At 36.7% G+C, this 19,626-nt stretch overlaps 1 protein-coding gene across 4 annotated transcripts in view; it reads right to left on the bottom strand.

The window, feature by feature from the left end:
- Positions 1-19,626, bottom strand: part of ARL15 (ADP ribosylation factor like GTPase 15) — a 240,324-nt gene that overhangs the window by 10,509 nt on the left and 210,189 nt on the right. For 3 of the 4 annotated variants that reach the window (XM_040580218.1, XM_040580217.1, XM_040580219.1), the window contains one exon: positions 3,060-6,921. In XM_040580218.1, the coding sequence (XP_040436152.1) occupies positions 6,769-6,921 (153 nt within the window). In that variant the 3' untranslated portion in view covers positions 3,060-6,768. Of the gene's footprint in view, positions 1-1,647; positions 1,652-3,059; positions 6,922-19,626 lie in introns of those variants that run through there. The other variant, XR_005825643.1, reaches the window with a different exon arrangement.

The following is a 19,626-nucleotide window of genomic DNA, read 5'->3' as shown; positions in this document are numbered from 1 at the left end:
ACACACATGTGTAAACCAGAGAGGATTACAACTATTTCATTGGCAAACAAAGCAATTTAGTAAAGATGGACTAAGGCTGTAATAATTTACATTATTGATCTTGAGTGCTCATTTCTCATCTGTAGCAAGATAAATACTGAGGCAATGATGAGATTGTATTGTTCATTCCACTGTTAAATAAAAAAACAATTTTCCAGATACTGCAGTTTCATTGGTGTTACTGCAGTTTGGTGTTTATTTTAAATGGTACAATCCCATTCACATCTTTAATCTCTAGGTCTTAGAAGATACCATACATGGGACCACTATAATAAAATAATTCTGATGTAGTTTTGCAAACAGACATTTGTTGTTATAAGCATTAAAAATGCACCATTATGATACTGGCAGAAATGGGGTCTTCAAAAGATATATAGGATATAATATAAGGTATAATACTGTAATTTGGGTTTATAAGCTTCTCTGAGGATATGCTATTGAACATGGTAGGACACAAAGCCTATGTACATGAAGCTTTTGTTTCAAAAAATAGCAAGATATGGATTAGTAGAAAAGGAGTATATGCTTTCAAGTAAATGAGATAAGGTGACATGCATGTGCTAACAGAATGCAGAATGGAATAATTTCTATAGAAGAGATTTTTAGGATGCCAACCTTAATGCACAGCAGGAATTAGTGCTTTAAAGGGACTGTTTCAAAGCTGACAGGCCCAAAATGTAACTGACCATAAAATTAAACTTTTTACAAAATGCCCTTTTGATCCTGAAAAATCTATCAAACTTCCAAATCCAAGACTGTCACATTGTTACAATACCAAATACTTTGCTGTGTGATTGGTCATTGAACTTGGTTTGGTTTTGCAACATAATATGCAAGTCATGATTCTCCTCTCTTGTCCAGTCTTTGGGACTATGCATTTAAACGGTATCAGACCTTTTGTTTGGGATTTCCATGATTTAGCATTTCAGTTTTCAGTAATTTATAACAAAGCTATTGTAAGAGGTTTCTGTACTCCAGCGGTAAATGTCTCCTTAGAAAGAGGGCCGTTCTTCACACATAGAAATTGCCAAACTACAAAAGGATTTATTTTTGTCTTGTTTTACCTAATACATGCAAATACTTGCCAGTGCACACTGAAATGCAGTAAATTATAGTTACATGGCATAGTAATAAAAATGAACAGCATTTCACCATTTCAAGGTGACAGATAAAAAAGAAGTGCTGTGATTGCTGGTTTTGTTTTTTGCCAGTTTTGGCTCATAATCTAATAGTGAGAGAAAATTAATTGTGAATGGCTTTCCTTACATGGCACACAAGCATAATAGGTAAAATTCATGCCTCTTGATTCATTAGCAGGTAGGCAGGTTCTCAAATGTATGTATAGATTTTTCATGTTTCATGAGGAAGCATTTCTGTACTTAGAAATTAACTGTTTAACAGTTTTTGATTACAAATATGGTCCACTTTTGATTACAAAAAGACCACTAGGCTATTTTTTCAGGCAATGAGTCCCTCCATTCCAGAGTAGTCTGGCTAGACATTGATTGTATCATTCCTTCTCTTCACATCCTTAATTTTCCATAAACATCCCAAACCAGCAGAGAACTTTTTGCTAAACACTTCTGTTGGGTTTACTGTGAACCTGACAAACCTGACAACAATGCGATCAGAATATCTCTTCTTCCCACCGTATCGCCACAGATAACTGGAGCTGCACAAACTACTGTTAGTACCAATATTCACATTGGAATATCTACCTTTTTTAGACAGTTTCAGTGGTTAAAAAATTAAGGCATATTTAAGACATCATAAATGGAAGTGCTGAACATGCTTGATGCACAAACATACATTTCACAAACAACGCTGTCCTGAAAATGTTCCATCAAAACCCACCAGAATACCACATATTACATTTTCCCATAAAATCTGGTGAATGAACAAGCAATACATACAGCATGCTTTGGCTTCTCTTAATAGCTGTGATAAAAGCTAAAATACATTGTGTGCAGCTAGCTTTAAGCATAAATGTCTCAGAACTAGTTAAATTAGACCTGATGTTCAGTCCAACCCACACAATGAAGTCAGGTCACCTATGAGGGCTGAGAATTGAGAAAAGTAGTCATCTTTTCAGTCTCTTCACCTAACAGAATTCAGTAGCCCTAGTTGATTTCAGGGGTCCTTTTCAACTGCAGATACTGAAAAAAGGTATGTCTTTTGTTTTCACATAGGATATGGGACTCTCTCTCCTCATGTTAACCTGAATGACTAACCCTTCAGCTGACACAAACAGATGTTGTTATTTGTTTGAACTATTAGTTCAAAGGGCTAATGAGCTAATGAAAATTCTTTCAAGAGCTATCAAATGAGGCACGATTAGCAGATTTTCAGTTCCTACTTATATGAGACAAAAGAATTAAAAAAATACTGTGAGTTTACAAATCTTTAATTTCCATCCTAGTTTTGGTAAGAGGCAGATTTAAACGTAATAAAATGAAACAAGCATACCTCGAGTTGAATCAGCAACTCCAGTCTGGCTCAGCAGTGCTGTACTTCCATCAGCTGCTACAACTTGTGCTGTGACAGTCTCTTCTCAAACAGTGTTTGATAGGATAATATTGAGTTGTCTCAGCAAGCTTTTATTTTTCCCATAGTACTCTCCTTTGCTCAACTTCTGCAGATTTTTTTTAAAAATATGTACTTTGTCATGTCACTTTGTTTAAAAATAATTTCTGGTCATATAAACATGCCCCGCAGTCTATTATAGAGTAATTATATACAGATTATTCCAATCTTTTTCACCAATAAACTTGCAGTGTCTTTCAGATATGTTTCCAGAGTAACATCTTGCTGTAGAAATAAACCAGCCAGTTTTTAGAGTTTCTATTTTTTATATATATATGTGTGTGTGTGTATGTAAAACTATGTATAATTTAACAATGATTATACAGTAATTTTATTTTTTAACTAGGAATAAATAATTTATCTTGAAGGTTCCAAATCAAGCTAATACGCCACACTCTCAAACTGGCTACTACTCAAAAAATCCAAACTTAGCAACGCAACTCTACACAGTGTTTATTTTCTTTTTTTTTTTTAATAATGGAAATCATGTATAAATCACAAACAGTACAAGTTCCTCATGTCACCAGTTGTCCACTTGAATAGGTCAACTTCTGTGTATAGACACTGTATTCTTAGTATAAAGTCAAGATAATATGGCAGTTAACTAATACTTTTGACTACCGTAAAGATACAAACTGTTGTAATATAAATTAATTGCCATTACAAAAAGGCAACTGTATTAACTAACATGGTACAAAAATCTGCAACTTCTATAAATATAATGAAATGCAAGAAATTAAATGAAATAATACATCACAGATTTTTGTATAGCACATTGGAAGTGAGAAGCTAAGATACACATGAACCATTATACAGCAAGAAAATATCAATCCCCACTAAGATTTAACTTTTTTTCATACAAGTACAAGTACAGGACACAACATGGAAGCAGTAAGATTGCCAGCTCAGAGCGGGTAGACAAAGAGGTCTTATTGACAAGTTGTAAAGCATTAGGCAGCAGACAGAAGCTTGTCAAAACCAGCTGTTGTTGGATACTGATTGATAATGTTTTCATTCTGACGGCTGAGACATTGCAGACAGCCACAGGTCTGAGAAGCCCAATGTGGGCACATACACATACACACACAGAGTAATTTAACAGATGGCTAAAGAACATTAAAGCACAGTATCTTTTTTAAAAAGACAATGTTCACTCCTTAATGAACTTGTATGGAAAGTAGAGCTTAGTGCCTAAGTTTATTTCCAATAAAAGATGAACACATGTGAAAAGATTAAAAAAAAAAAAAAAAGAATCAATTGAGATTGTTCATGTGAATAAAAACAGCATGGTGCTTACATATACTATCACAGCCAGAGCATTCAACGACATTCCAGACAAGGAAGTGTGACTTGAGCTGCTATGAACATTTTAAATTCCTCCATAAAAAGGTGCACGTGTTTATAGACATTAAAAAGGTACACATCTATTAATTCCATCCCCAACACAAAACCACAGAAGAACTACATTCAAAGTAAAGTTAAGCGTTGGTCTTAGCCTTAAGCAGTTATGAGGTATTGTTTCAACCTGTGATGAGGAATGATCACTGTATTACTAAGAAAAAGCATATCCAAAATTATTCTGAAAAATAATAATAATCACTGTTCCTGTGCAGCAGGCATTTTCCTGAAGAAAAAGCATTACGTATCAAAAGCTCCTGTTCTAATTGGCCACTGTCATATGCCAAAGCCATGTTCTCATTGACTACTTGGGCTTTTTCCATGTTAAGTCTCGTAGCACCCTCTGACAGTGCATAGTTGGGAAATCATGGCCAAAATGTAACTCAGAAATTGAAGGTTTTGGACCAGACTCATTGATGGTATCAGTAAGTATGGTTTTAAGAATGCAATACGGTCGGGCTTCTTTTCATTTGCTTTACCTTTTGGTCCATAACTTTAATATGCAAAATAAAGGGGAAAATAGTAAAAAAACCTCAGAGTGTCATCTTCTAACTAATGCTCAATGAAAAAAACAGTAAAAGCTCTGAATCCCTCTTGTTGCCTCCCCAAACTGCCTGCCTTCTCTGGGAAATAATTCTCCCACTCCTCTCTACCACTTCTTATTTGCGATTGTCCCTAAACAGTACAGAAACCTGGGGACCTTGTGGAAGTCTGGGGACTCTGCAGCCTCCAAGCTCATGTCAGCTAAAATAGAGTTTGGATTGGTAAATTAGATCCAGTTCCTCTTATATCCAGGGAAAGGAGCCTCCTTATCCCGCACAAGAGAAATGGATAGGAAGCTGGGTCCAATCTAAACTGTGCAGAGAGAACCAAACCAACGTAGGGCTCCTTTCTGTGTTTTAAAGTGAACAATTCCAGTTCTTGGGTATTTCTGAGTATTAGGAGTGAGGTGACTGACCTATCAGGAAAGAGAAGAAAAACAAGGCAAAAAGAGATGCCCTTCAGGCTTTCTGCCTATTCTACCACAAAATTAAACAAGGAGCTTACTAGTTTTTCCAGCTTCTTTCTGATAATAGGAAGCAAGTTAAAAAAGTGATCACCAGGCCATGCATTCGGGCAGAAACAATTCTGAGGGAGCAACGCAAGAAATCCATGGAAATTGAAAATTAAACAAAAAGCCTATTAAAAACATTGTTTAACATAGAGTGTAATTGCAAGTAATAGAGAAATGGCTTTTATAAGCCTTTAAAAGCTGGTCCTTGCTATTTCCGTATTTCCAAATAAACTACTGAGAAACCACAATAAACTTCAAACTTAAAAAAAAAAACAAACCAAAAAAACCAACAAAGCAAGCTTTTGCATGAAAAGATATGTTGCTTAAAGCCCTGAAAAAAAGGAGTTAGGAGCTTCAAAACAAGCAGAATCGATGAGGAACCACTAACACACCACTACAGTTTGTGTTTGCAGATGCTCATGCACGGGGGTAGCTGAATGCACAAGGCACAACATTCAAGGTGTGCAATCAGTCCAGTAACTGATCCGCTCATACCCTGTTGTGACTGACTTAAGGGTGAACCAGTGCCCTGGCACATTTCTTTAAAGGACAAAATTGGTTTACAAGTTCTTTAAAAATCAACAAAACGCAGCCAAAAAACTGCAGTCCTACAGTGGGGAAAAATGGGAAAGAGGAAATATGCACTGTTACTGGATGCAATGTTACTGGAACCGAATGGGATTTTTCCAAATGTATCACAAATGTCGTTTCCAATGAATACTTTTTTGTCTTCTAAGTAACATTTAGCCCAGAGGAAGTTCAAAAGAACAAGTTATAATCACTTGAAAAGAGCAGCTTATAGTTACAAACACTGGAAGGCCCTTAATTATGGTATAGATGCCTTGACAATGTTATGATAACAGCAGTCTATGAATGAGTGATAAAGGAAGCAATCCTTACTTAAAATCAGTAACACTTCTAACTAGTAATAAAGCCTCCACAGCTGAATTAAAAGACATTTGCTTTGCTTCTCTTATGGAAAACTACTTTCAATGCAAATTATTACTTTATGCAACTTTCTGTTTGCTAATAATATTTTTACTTAGACCACTTATTAACATCCCCTATTTTCTCCAAATACTGTTATGTGCACATTATGTTTGCTAATTTACCTTTCAGAAAACTTCCAGCAAAATAACAGTTCTGCCTTTGGTAAGATTATGCTGTAACTTGTCAACTATGTTTTCATTTAGTAACACTTAGGAGTAGCCTTTGCATTAACATGAAACTACTTGCCTTCAAAGTATCCTATTAAGGTTTTCAGTGGCTGTGCTTTTCCATACCATGGGGTCGGTAAACGAGCTAATATAAATTAGTCTCACAAATCCTTAAGACATTAGTTGTTTTTTTAAAAAAACAAAGGTAGCATGTATAATTTCTCCTTTACAGACTACATCATTTCTGTGTGTGTAAAATTTCCTGTCAAGAATGATCGCAATCCAAGACAGTAACATGCAGTATGCAGAAATAGTGGTAAACAGAGAGGAACTTCCTATTTCAGTAGTGTAGACAACTTTACTGGAAATAGTTGTGTACTTGATTCACAGAATATTTATTTTAGCAAAGGGACATTCTGCACTATCTGTGTATGAACAACATATCACAGCACAGTCTTGATACTACAACATAATTAAGCTGTGAACAGAATGTGCAGGTACAGTGATGCCTAGAGAACCACTCTTCTCTCTTGTGTTTCACATTCTTGAAGGTTCGAAGTCTCTCTCTTCTAGCAAGTTTATTAGAAGGGAGAAGCTGTCTTTTACTGCGTCCATATCATCCAAGGAGCAGGGTTTAAGAATCCAGCGCTTTCCACGTGCAAGTGGCTCAAGTTCGAAATATTTTTTTATCTATTAAGTGGGGGAGAAAAAAAAAAAAGAAAGACCAATGGATTAATATTATAATGACAACTCTGTGTCTCATCTAAAAAACAAAATGAAACGAAACCAAACCATTAAAAACACTCATGTAAAAAGATCAGGATACTCATTTTCAGAATCTTACCCACAGCTGTTCTTATAATACAGGTTATATGACGTGACCTGAAAGTGTTTTCTTTAGGGGTGAGTGACCTGCTTGGAAGCTACCATTCTACCCATACATTTAACAGCCTGGGAGGTCTGGGGAAGAAATCGATGAACTTAAGGCAAGAGCAAAGCAAACAAAACAAGTGTTCAAAAACATAGCCAAAAGTGCAAAAGTAACTAAGAAATTTTAGGTTATGTTTGTATTTTAAAACTAAAGCTATATGTTTCATCACATTTAAGACGCAGAATTTGTCACCAGACTACTCTAACTACACAAAAGAACTGTCAAAAATGTACAAACTCTAGTCATTCCAGCCAAAGGTGAGCTATAGCAGAGGGTTTCTCAACACCCTTGAGAACATTAAAAAAATAAAGATTCCTCCAAAATCAGTTAGTTTTTCTAAAATTATACATAGATGACTAGCACACTGATGTGATTAGGATAGTAATAATTACTATACATGAAACATGATGGTTTTCTACAGTCATAGTTAAAAATCCAGCACAATCCAGCAGACTTGAGCTGCTTACTAACAATATCTCATAATGCCTATAAAGAAGAAAACCTTTTAATTAAACCAATTCCACCTTCACTTCTGCAGCAACTGTGCAGCAAGGAGGCATTATAATATGATGTAATACAGAATTGCAAGTTTTAAGATGATTAAAAGCCTTGACAAAATAACTGAGGAAGATTCAGCTTCTTGGAAAGACCAGTCATCACTGATGCTAATTACTTCAACTGTCAAGGCAGAAACACAGACCCACAGAAAGGCTGCGCAAGAAAAGTTTTCATTTAATAGTATACTCCAGTCACTTCTCAAAATAGCAAGTACAATGTCAAAACATACTTTTGATGCCTCTTAGGAGAAGACAGCAGTCTGCAGGTTATTTTGGTCCACAGATTACTGTTTTCATAAAAATTTTAGCCTTTGATAATATTTGATCCAAAAGTCTATTCATGTTTGACTTGTCAAAATAAGACATTCAGATTTCACATCTAAAATCATATCCATCAGTACTTGCTATTGTCAACATACCAACAACAATATTTATTCCTGACTTAGTTTGCACATTCTTGTTCCTTGTGATTGATTACTGCCAAATATTCTTAATTTTCTTTTATCACAGATTGAGCCACAAATACGCACAACAGTAACAGTTACTTGTATTGTGGTAGGTGGCAGATGCCCTAGACAGGCAACTGGGGCCACGCGGTAGACAGGCCAAGGTTCCACGTGCATGGGGAATAAAAAAAATGGAAGAAGTGGGGGGGGTGGGGGTGGGGGGGTGAGGGAAGATAAAAAAGGCTTCCAAAGCCCAAACAAGCTGCAGCATCCCTATCCAGCTCTTCTAGTGTCTATACAACAGTTTTGTTTATCTAGTAACATATTCTAATAGAAGAAAGCAACTCACATGAATCAGAATTCAAGCATGACAACATGGCAGGAGGGGTTTCTTATTTTTTAGAAAGGAATTCTGAGCAGAGTATTTAGTAACAAATATCAGGAAAGAAACAGTTTTGAGGTGGGAACTTCTGCTTCCCCAGATAAGAAAAAGGTGAAACCTTTTATAATCTATTTCCAATAAAGCAGAATTGTATCAACCTGCAGATATGTTAAAATGAAGTGCGGTACTTGAATCCACCTCCCCTGACACAAATTTCAGAAAACTTACCAGTTGAAATAAACAGGACTTCAACAACCACTTCTTTTTTATATCAGCATACATACTCTTCATCATTGCTATCCCAGTGCAGTACTAGTATCTGATATGCTAGCATGGTTACATGTGATCAGAAAGTAGATACTAATCTCTATAAGGAATATATTGCAAAGTCTCCAGCAACTGAAGTGACACCAAATTGAATTTACCGCCATTAATACATAGAATGAATGGCACCAATCACAGTACAGGAGAAGCAGGGTAAGAAAGCTCTTTTTGCCTGTTTCAGCAACAGCCTCCTTGACTGCTAAATAAGAGGAGGAAGGCAAAGCTGCAGACAGGCATACCGAAGCAAGGTGTCGGTGCAGCTAGCTGCTGCAGCAGCCTGCTGGTGTTAAGCTGACAAATATGGCTGAGCAATTTGAGATGTTGCAGACCCACAACCCAGAGGATGTCCACCACACCCCCTCTACTGGAAGTCTGTTGCCATCAGCCCCTTGAGCTCACTGAACTCTGTCCGCAATCTTACTTACATAGCCTGTTGAATGAAGGCTATACCATATGAAGAAATGATTACGAAAAGGTCATTACATTGTAAGGACAGTACTTGGGTCTAAAAGCATTAAATATCTAGAAACACCTACAAGGAAATGATGGCAGTAAGTAGACTAGCACTGAGTCTTGAGAGTTTGTGGGCAAATACACTGCTTAACTAGGTAGTCTCTAGCCAAGAAAAATACAGTAACTTTAAGTTATATTTCAGTGACTGTAGATGCCAAGATGGAATTTCTATTTCAGCAGTAAACCAGCATCAACTGATTCAGTGAAACAAATTTTACAGATGTATTATTTATTTGGATGCCCAACATTGATTAAAATGATTTTTTTCCTATTTCTAGGAATGTAATCAAAATGTAACAAAACTAGCATGTGCTGTCATTATTTTCCACACCTAAGGAACAGTTCAGAGTATGTCCATTAACAGGGCCTAGACGAATGCTGAAATTAAAGTGATCATTAAGAGTGGCTATTGAATGGGAAGTTTTGATAATGGCATAAAATCACAACTGCTTATATTCACATAAGTGACAGAGAAAAAGAGACTTGCTAGATGATTTTTCTCTAATCCAAATACAGAAAAAATAATACTAATCACCTTATAAATAATAAATAACTAAACCAGAAGTAGCACAGAAGTGATTTTCCACAACCCACGGGATACTCTGTGGTATGTTGCTGTATTTCCTTATTTAAACTTCACACCACAATGGGGTTTGCTAAAGCCCAGGGCTCTGCAAGCAGACTCTATGACTTTGAGACTTCCAGAAAGAAGTTTGTAGACACAACTATTTTCCCATTTACTTTAACTTCTCCTTTAACTCAGAAGATGTCATTCAGTTCTAAAAACAACTAAGATTTTTAGACTTCAAAAGGAATCGTTTTTTACATGTAAAAGATGAAACAACTACATGAAAATAGACTGATACAATCAGATGCCCAACAGTGTTTATACAGTTGAGTATTCCACTGGAATGCTCTCAGCTCTGCATCTGCTTTTGTTTCTCTAGTTGCTTTCTGCCCTGATGACCATCATTCACACTCATTCCCTACCAGATTTCCTAACAGGATGCACACTAATCACCAAAATATCCAAAGGAAGCTGAAATTCTTGGAATAGTCACCTACCTAGGTAGTTCTTGCATTATCAGATAATAAGCAGCAACTATTTTACAGCTTGCTTCAAACCCACTAGCACAAAAGGGGTGAGTTCCTAAGAGAAGTTCTCGTCTTCCCCTCTTGCATAAATCGTGAAAAGCCTTCTGCCTGTTCACAGATGCCAAAGCAAAATATAGACTCAAACACACTTCAGATGTCTGACCCATTAGATGTTCATTTACATACTGACTTCACATTTCTAAGAGTTTACTTTGGGATTGCTAAATTGTTAAGCTATAACCTTAGAAGAAACTATAATCAATTAAATCCACACAATTTAAAGACTTCTTTACTACTGTTTTACAGGATTTCACTGTATGTCTTGACTCCACACGTGGGCCTTGTTTTATAGAGAAGCTGACATTGTTTTTATGCCACATTCTGAAGTCAATAAAATCTAACAATACACATTTGCAGTTCTTCCCACTCTTCCCACACTCCACCTTCTACGTCCTATTCTACTGGCACAATATACTAAGCATATGGTTATCAAATGTTGCTTAACCTACGTGCTAGAAAAGTCAAGACACAATAAGAGGAATGGTGCCCAGAACCTCAGCTGGTGTAGATTAGCATAGCAGCATGGAACTGATGTTACTAAATTGATGTATGTAAACTGAGTAACCAGGCCCTGCTGTAAGTTTTTATATGTTCTATTACAAAATATCATCTACCCAGTTCACAACACACATGAATACAAGAAGTACAGGAAAACTTAGATACTGTAATCTATGAATACAGAGTCATTTCTATCTATTAACATGAAAGAAAGCTGAAAGTATTATTTTTCATTCAAATTCAAAATTTTAATACAAAATTCCACCAACGCAAAAAGGCTTCCAACCCACTCTGAATAATCTGTTGTAAACAAACACAAAATTCAGGTAGTCACTTACAATACCAGGCTGTATTTGTAGAACTTAATGGATAAAGTATTTTTTCATCTATTGCTCTTTTACTGAACAATTTTGTTCGGGAAAAAAATTGTACAACACATGTATATCACATCTAATCAAAGGCTGCACAGTCATGTCTGTGTCCCACCAGTCTAAATCTTTCAAAGACTTTTACAAGATTAATCAAGTACTACTGCAAGATGGTGACTGGTGTAGGTATGAATTAAACTAAAGTTACCTAATTTGCTGAATGCTTGTATTAGCCACAAGAAAGGCTTCATTCACCTATCCCAAATCTGCATGGACAAGAAATGCAGTAATAATGGAAGACTGGGGTTCCCCATACTCACATTATGAAAGTTTCATTGAGCTATGATGCTGAGATTACCTTTTCAGACATCACAAAAATATGCCTTTGGGAGCAACTGTTTAGAAGATACAGAAGAGAGAGGCAATTTTGATTGCCAACTTCATGGATGACAAGCTGCTATAACAGTGACCAAAGCATATGCAAATTCAGTATCTTTGGAGAAGAGAAAAAGCCAAAAGTCCACCACATAGCATTAAATTTTAAAAAGGGAAACTACATAAAATAAGTAACTTAAAGAAAATTAACTGTGCAGCTAAAAAGGTAAAATGCTTGCAGGTGGCATAGAAAAAAATACCATAATTAGAGGCTCAGAGTATATTTATACTGCTACAGAAGACTTTAAAAGAAACAAAAAAAGTTTTCAACAGTTGCAATAAGGAAAAGGATGGTATTAGAGGTAAAAGAAGTCTTGTCTAAAAAAGGAAAACAGAAAACAAAAGAAAGGGAACTCTGGCAAATTAAATAGAAACCACAAATGTTGACCTACTAACCACAGAGTGGAACCCATTGCTTAAATCACCACTGATGCTAAAAAGTAAATTGAAATGCACTCTAGTTTATGTTAGTTTATGTGCTGGACTGCAAACTGCACAGCCTCTTGAGCTGCTTGCTACACATGCTTTTCTGCTGGTCCTGTTCCGAGTATAGTGATTTATAAGAGTGGGTGAAATGTATCAGTAGCCACTTCATCTTAAATCAACTAGCTCAATCCACTGTTGTACAGGAGTTAACACTTCCATGCTTCTCCCTAAAAATCTGCTAGATCTTTATCTGACACCCCACTTGGCTAAAAAGAACCGTGTGTCTGACCAGAACAGCTGCTCTAATGTGCAAAACTGTCAGCAGAAGTTTCATAACATTTATTCTTCCTACAGAGATACTTCACATCCTTCTGAAGAGATACTTCACGTGTGCCTGCTCATATGCCTCTTCATAGCAGTGATCTCATCCATGTCTAGAGGGATCCTTGTAATGCACCTATGTCTCATAAGCACCCCTCCTAAAACACGTATACCTCGTATCTATTGACTCCATATGGAATAGCTCTTACACAACAGGGAGGGGAATGAAAGTGCCTCAGCTGATGGGAAGGGACAGTGATATGCTGTGGTCTGGAGCGACCTATACACAGGGCTATTTCCAGGAATGCCAGCTGAGATTAAGCAACACTAACAGCCACAGACATGCTCTTAAATAATAGTTCTTTGAATCTAAATATTTCACTGACTTGTATGTGCCACTGAATCCTTAGTCTGTATATGCAATGTTAAAAATCTGCAATGACTCAATTAAGTACATATTATGATAATCAGAATTATGAAACTGAGCTTCTTTTTTCTTTCTTTTAAAAATATGACCTGCTGAAGCAAAACCAAAAGAAAACCCCACACTGTTGTCTGTTGTCTTCAGCATTTCTGTGTGATGGCAGGGTAGGCGATTTCTCTAGACAAGATTTCAAAACTACCACAAGCCTTTTTGCACAGCTCCTCACAGGTGATGGTGAATGCTTTACAAATCAGTATGTCTAGTTTGTACAGCTTTCCAATCTTTTTTATTTATTAATTTTTAAATTTTGCTTTTTACAAAAGATTACCTAAAACAATTCCATCTGAGCTTGTTACTTCGCTTTCTAAGAGACCAGGCCTGTATTTTTGGCTCTTAAGTCTTTACAAAGAGGAATACAGTTATACGCATATTCTACAAAATAATTTCCAGAGTGTTTTGTGGAACAGATGCACTTTTCCATCCTTGTTATCTCCAGTGGTCACAAGGCACTACAATTTTTAAATTGCAAGTGACTGAAGAAAGAAATTGTTTTAAAGAAGATACCTAACTGCTCTGAATGAAGAAACAGGACGCTTGGCAAATCAGCATAGACACACTGTTCCAAACAGAGAGCACACAGTACTGGCAAATGCAAGTGTGAGACAAGAAAAAGAGTGAGCTAGAGAGCTGGAAGATTAACACAGACGGGTGCTTACTGTAAAATATAAAATATTGCATCACTTATCAGGATGGAGAGAGTGCAAGATTTTTTAAAAGGATGAGTATTTTTTTGTCATACAGATACATATGGTCATGTTATAATAGGTCTGGGACAAATAAGATGGATGAAAGTGAGGACAGAAAACTGCTGAGGGTGCAAAAATACTACTGAGATTTGCATGTATATGGATGGAAGTAAAGATAGACTTTAAGGAGCTACTAGCATCTGTCAGCTCTTTTCATGCAAGTCTTTACCACACAACAATGTACTATGGTGTATTAGATTTCTTTGGTCACATTCTGCTAATTTCTTCAAAAGAAACAGTAAGAATCAGTAGCTGTTAAAAAATACATCTATACTTTGCCTTCTATGTCCCATCCACCCAGCATATTCTGTTTATATAAGCATGTGCTTTTCTTACAACTGGAAGACACAGAGATAAAATGAAAGCAGCATCAGCATAGCTATATAGAGAAAACCAGACTTCCAGATGAAGCTTCATACAGCCAGTGCTGGGCTGGACAAACAAGACAAGGGGTCACAATATCCAACCCCACAGTGAGCAAAAGAGCATCCCTTCTTGAATGACAACTGAAACAAGAACAGAGGAGGCACTGTACAAAAATGCGTGCAATGAAAGCACAGTAAAATGTTTTCCTTTAATATCTACAGCTTTAATTCTTTAATTTATTCCAAAGATTTCAAGAGAAGTGGAAATCGAACATCACATTTAATACAAGACCACAACTAACCCTTTAAGTTACTGCTCCTATTGTTTCCTCTTTTAGTCACCGTGTTTTCTGAAGTACTTTGCGTTGCGACAGAGAATGTCTGACAGGTACATAAAGTCAGTGTTAGAATATAAAATCCTAAACAGTAACGTTGAATATCAGCCCTGGCTAAAATCAGCTATTTGGAGGACATAAAAAGATCACATTTCCCACCCCCACACATACTACCTAGTCTCAAAAATACCAATGTACTGCATATAACAACAATTTTTTTTTTGTCTAAGTATATTCTTATAATATCCAAATTGATTCTTAAGATATACCCCAAAAAAATGATTGAATTTGAGATCAATTTAAATTTAGGACAATATGTTCATACTACTATCATTGCCCTAGTCTATTTAAAAAAAAAAAAAAGAGCACAACCAAAGATAATTTTACAAGAAACCAATTAAAGCTTTTACTATACCACCACTCATTCCTCTCTACCTTCACACTCATCCCCACCCCCCCACCTTCAGATAAATAACTTAAGGAACACAAATAACTAGTAGAAACTCAACACTCAGGACCTTTAAGCAGATATATTTCAGATCTTTGCAGAGTTTTCATAGCGTATTTTTTTTAATAGACTGTAGATATTCATGGTTTACTTCATAATATAATACTAACAACAGAGTATGTTGATTTCAGCAGCAAAATATGCTAGCTTTAACTACAGACTGTAGTTTCAAGTAGTAACAGAACTAGAGAGACACGGGTACACAAGTGCTGAGTTTTTACCTTCCCCCCATCCCCCTGCCTTCAGAAGTTTACCTGTGATGTTGAATGTCAAAATAACTCTTAGAATAATCAGAATTCCAAAGATCAATCCTTATTATGACATCCCTTCTGCAAATGGCATGTTTTCTGTTCAGATAACAGTTAAACTGTTTTCTGGAGAAGTGCATATGTGATGATTCATCTGCATTTGCCTGAACATGTATATAAATCTAGCACTTGAATAAATAACATCTGTATACCATGCCCACGTCTGCAAAGCACCAAAACACTGTATGGACATGTATTCTCATATCAACAGCAACGAACAGGATTTCTAAGGGCTTTGTGGTTGGTTCCCCACATTTGCACTGCTGAAACCATTCCAAGCCAACAGCCAGTGTGAACACAAAAGAAAAGCTATTTATTCAGCAGTAGCTGCAATTCTACAAAATGTGTGCTCTCATGCACGGAAGATGAGACAGTGGTTGTGCCTATTTCACTTGTTCTGTACCAGGTACAGAGCACAGTGTATAAATGTAGCATGGTTTCAACCTCCCTTTAGGTACTTTGCTCATGGGAGTATTATTAGTTATTAGCTCTGAAGTTCACACAGAGGCAATGGAAGTCCAGAACTAACAGCAACTAACCATTCCTGGTTTGAAGGCAGGAACTGTGGAATAAATCCATTTTGGAAAAAGTTAACATACTGTATTTGTGAGGCAAAAAGTGCTCTGAGAGACCCTGCAACTGCCAGCTTCAGCTCCTGGCTGCCAGAATGCCACGGTCTCTGTAACCCTCCAGTTCCTCCAGCACCAGGGACTTCTGCAGGACCTGTTTCTGAGGATTTCCTCCTTGCCCTACAGTTAGAGGAAGCAGATCTGTGCTTTGGGTTGTCTAGGTCCAGGCCTCTGGAAGCACCCATGTTTCAAAACTCACAGCAAGCCACCACTTTAAATTAGTACTCCAGGCACTCCAGACTCATTTCTGTTTCTTGGTATTTAATAACTCTCCACCTAGATATACGGCAGCACCTCTTCATGTTCTGTGACTAGGAACTTGCTTGAGTAAGGCCCCTAACAGGTTGCAGATTCCTTCATGAAGCACAAGGATACCAAGAGGAAAATTACACAGATCAAATCTGACACAGTCCTGTACACAGGGGTATAGAGAACGCCCACGTGCAAAAGTAATTTGTCACTACCACTAAAATTACAGGAAATGCATGAACCATCACAGATACAGAAAAAAGGGAGCACTTTACACAACTGAATGTTTTAAGTCATGTAACTGAACTATTTTCCGTGCTGGGAAGAAGAATTAGTGAACTAACGCAGAGGTTTGCAGCAGTGATGCTGGAAAAGCCAGGCATGACCAGAAGGATGGGTGCATACAGTAAGATGCTGAAGAACTGTGTGGGTCTTTTGACTCTGGAACTTAAAGGTAATAGGCTAGAATCTCTCTCTTTCCAAGCTCCAGTGTTATTCTTTCCATTACCTCAGGCTGCAGCAGAGAGTTCCACCTGTCTGAGAAGTCTTTTAGTAAAAAGGTCCCATGGGAAGGGGCAAGCAAGAGAGTAATGAATATTCTTCACATACCGTATCAAGATACCACTTGCCTTACATTATCCTGACCCACACTTCAAGTAAAAAGATGAAATAATAGGCAGTAGATCAAGAGTTGCATATACATAAATGAAGATCCACTGACACCTCAATCAGGATATCAACCTTTACATAAAAAAAAAAAAACAAACCATACCCAAAGAAACCACACTCCTCTCCAAACAATGTCTGAATTCTAGGGCAGACAGACAGCATTTATAAAATATATTGGCCTCCTTGAACAAGGGCTACTGATAATAAAAGATGCTTAGAACAGGATCTGTAATAAAGCTATTGTTACTTTGATAAAGTGAATTAAGGCTTGTCTTTGTATACTTACAACTGTGGAGTGCCTTTATGGTGTCACTGAAAAGCCAGATTATTTCTGAAGAAAAACACCTAACAGCAGCAAGATTATATCCTGGTGATACCCTAGTTCTCATGATTGTATCAATGAAGAACAAAAGCAGGTATTTGTTAAGGGATTCCAGCAGGAAGGGAAACAGGGCTTCTGCAGGCTGGACAGGCAGCTCCTTCCTGCTACCTCTGAATCGGACTCACACTTTTACCAACAGGTCCTAGCGTTACACCTGGGGTAAGCTTTTCACTGGAAAGGAAATTGTATATAGGAAGGATATGCCTGACATGATTTTTTAAGAGGATGAGAAGATGAATATCAGTTTACTGAAATATCTTAACGCAACAAATTTTTCTAAGCACTCTCCGCTCACCTTAGAGAGTAACATAACTATTCAAAACTATCATCTAATGAAGGTATAATCACATCTTTAAATTTTGGGGCTCTCATGCTCAAGATAAGTCTTCTTGCAATTACTTGCAAGAATTTGCGCACTTGCAATTACTAATTGAGTTTTCTTTACATTAGAAATCATCATATAAAGAGTTTGCTGACCACCAGACAAGCTAAAAGGTTACAGGGTATACCACTAGCTTTTTGAGAACCTACTTGAAATTTGCACCATTTTACCATTTCTCAATAATGAACTACAGAATATGACTACTGCTAAAAAGACCTTAACTAAGTGCTCGATAGCAGGCCAGGAAAGGTTCTGTATATTGAACTTAATGACTTTAAGTCCCAAGCTCACATATAAGAAACAACCAATCATCCCGTCTGAAACACAGGCTTGTAAAACTCTCAGTTACTTGTAAAACGGTCTGCTACACACAAGTAAGATGTTGTTTAAATTACTTGTTTGCCTAGATGCATTCACCATGAAATTGATTCTTTTAAAGCATTATTTTTAAATTTGATACAAGTTAACTGTGTAAACTGAAAATGTGAAAAAAACCTGGCATTACAAAGCGTAGGTTTCAGTATGAGTTTAATATTTTATGAGGTTGAGAGTTACTTGAATAAGAAACTCATCAAGAACACAGTCATTTGTAGGGCAGTAATTGAAAGGTTTAATACGATTAAACTATTTTGTCATTTCTATGCCAAGATGTATCATATAGGATCTAGTGTCATTCCACCACAGCCTGTGCAGCTTCAAAGTAGCACAAAAGCAGTTAAATGATAAATAGAATATCTTTCAGCCATAATCACGAAAAAAACCCAGAGTCATTGTTTTTCTATAGTCTCATAGTAGCACTATATTGTGGTTTTAGACCTGACACTTCCAGTTGGATCTAGTATTATTTTGTAATGCCTTTGAGGCATTGGGTGGCATAAGAAGGGGATAACCAGTAACAGGCTAGTGAATATGCCTCAGTCTCCAGCTCAGGGACTCAGTTTTCAACTTCACAGTGCTCCAGATTTCCAAGAAAAAGAAGCAACTGTTGCAAGCAGGTCAGGGAGATGAATACATTAAAAAACCCTGAAAACTAAAATTACATTTTTCAATAACATTTTAGATTTGAATGTTTAGCATGGTCCTATAAATATGGACAGATAGTCTGTGCCAGGGTTACTGAACAAACTAGAATTTGCCAAGTAACATTTTATGTTTGCTTCCATAACTGGAAAGTGGTTCTGTTGGTTTATAATAGATCAGTGTACTAATGATATGTTGCTAATAATTCACAGATGTTTTAGGGACTTAAACAAAAAAAAGTCTACTTGGTAACAGCTAAAATTTGAAATCTTAGTAATGGAATATTTCCAATTGTCCTCTCAAAAAAGAAATGACCTCATTACAAGACGAAGCACTAACAATAGGGTTTTTTTTTAAAAATCAAAGCAACAAGTAAAGTGTTTTATACATTGCTCCAGAAAAGCTAGAAAAGCTAGTAAGCTGCCTACTGCAAAACTGTTTTGGAGAAAAACCAAATTCTCAAACTTTGAATAAAGAAGTATTTGCACATTATGAAGCACATCCACTTTACATCCAGTGAATACTGCCACCAGCCATGCTGTTTTATAAGCCTAGTTGTAGACAGATTAATAGACAGGACAGTGTCATCATTGTGTCAGTCAGACCACAGGGAGTGCAGCAGGAACTTAAGAGGGGAAGCAGAGAGAGGTGTGAAGAGATCAAGCACATAAACTGGCTTTAGATTACAAGCAATAAAAAACATCCTGCTTCTAAACATGTCTAATCCATCCAGCAGAAATTACACCATATTAAAAGAAAAAAAAATTCCAGCCCAGCTGGTAGTGTATCAGCTTGATGTTTGCCAACTAGAAAGCACAAATCCGCAAAGGGATTTGACGGTGCTTGAAGCACAATATACAGAAACGTGGACAATGCTCAGAATAATCAAGGTGAAACAGTGACATCTATCTCAGGAAACAAAAAATGGTTCATTTGTTCCCTTGACAGGAGTTAAAATGTAT

This window comes from Falco naumanni, chromosome Z (assembly GCF_017639655.2).
Source record: "Falco naumanni isolate bFalNau1 chromosome Z, bFalNau1.pat, whole genome shotgun sequence".
NCBI classification, from domain to species: Eukaryota; Metazoa; Chordata; class Aves; order Falconiformes; family Falconidae; genus Falco; species Falco naumanni.
The sequence above is the reverse complement of the archived record's forward strand: the minus strand, read 5'-3'. Positions and strand labels throughout refer to the sequence as shown.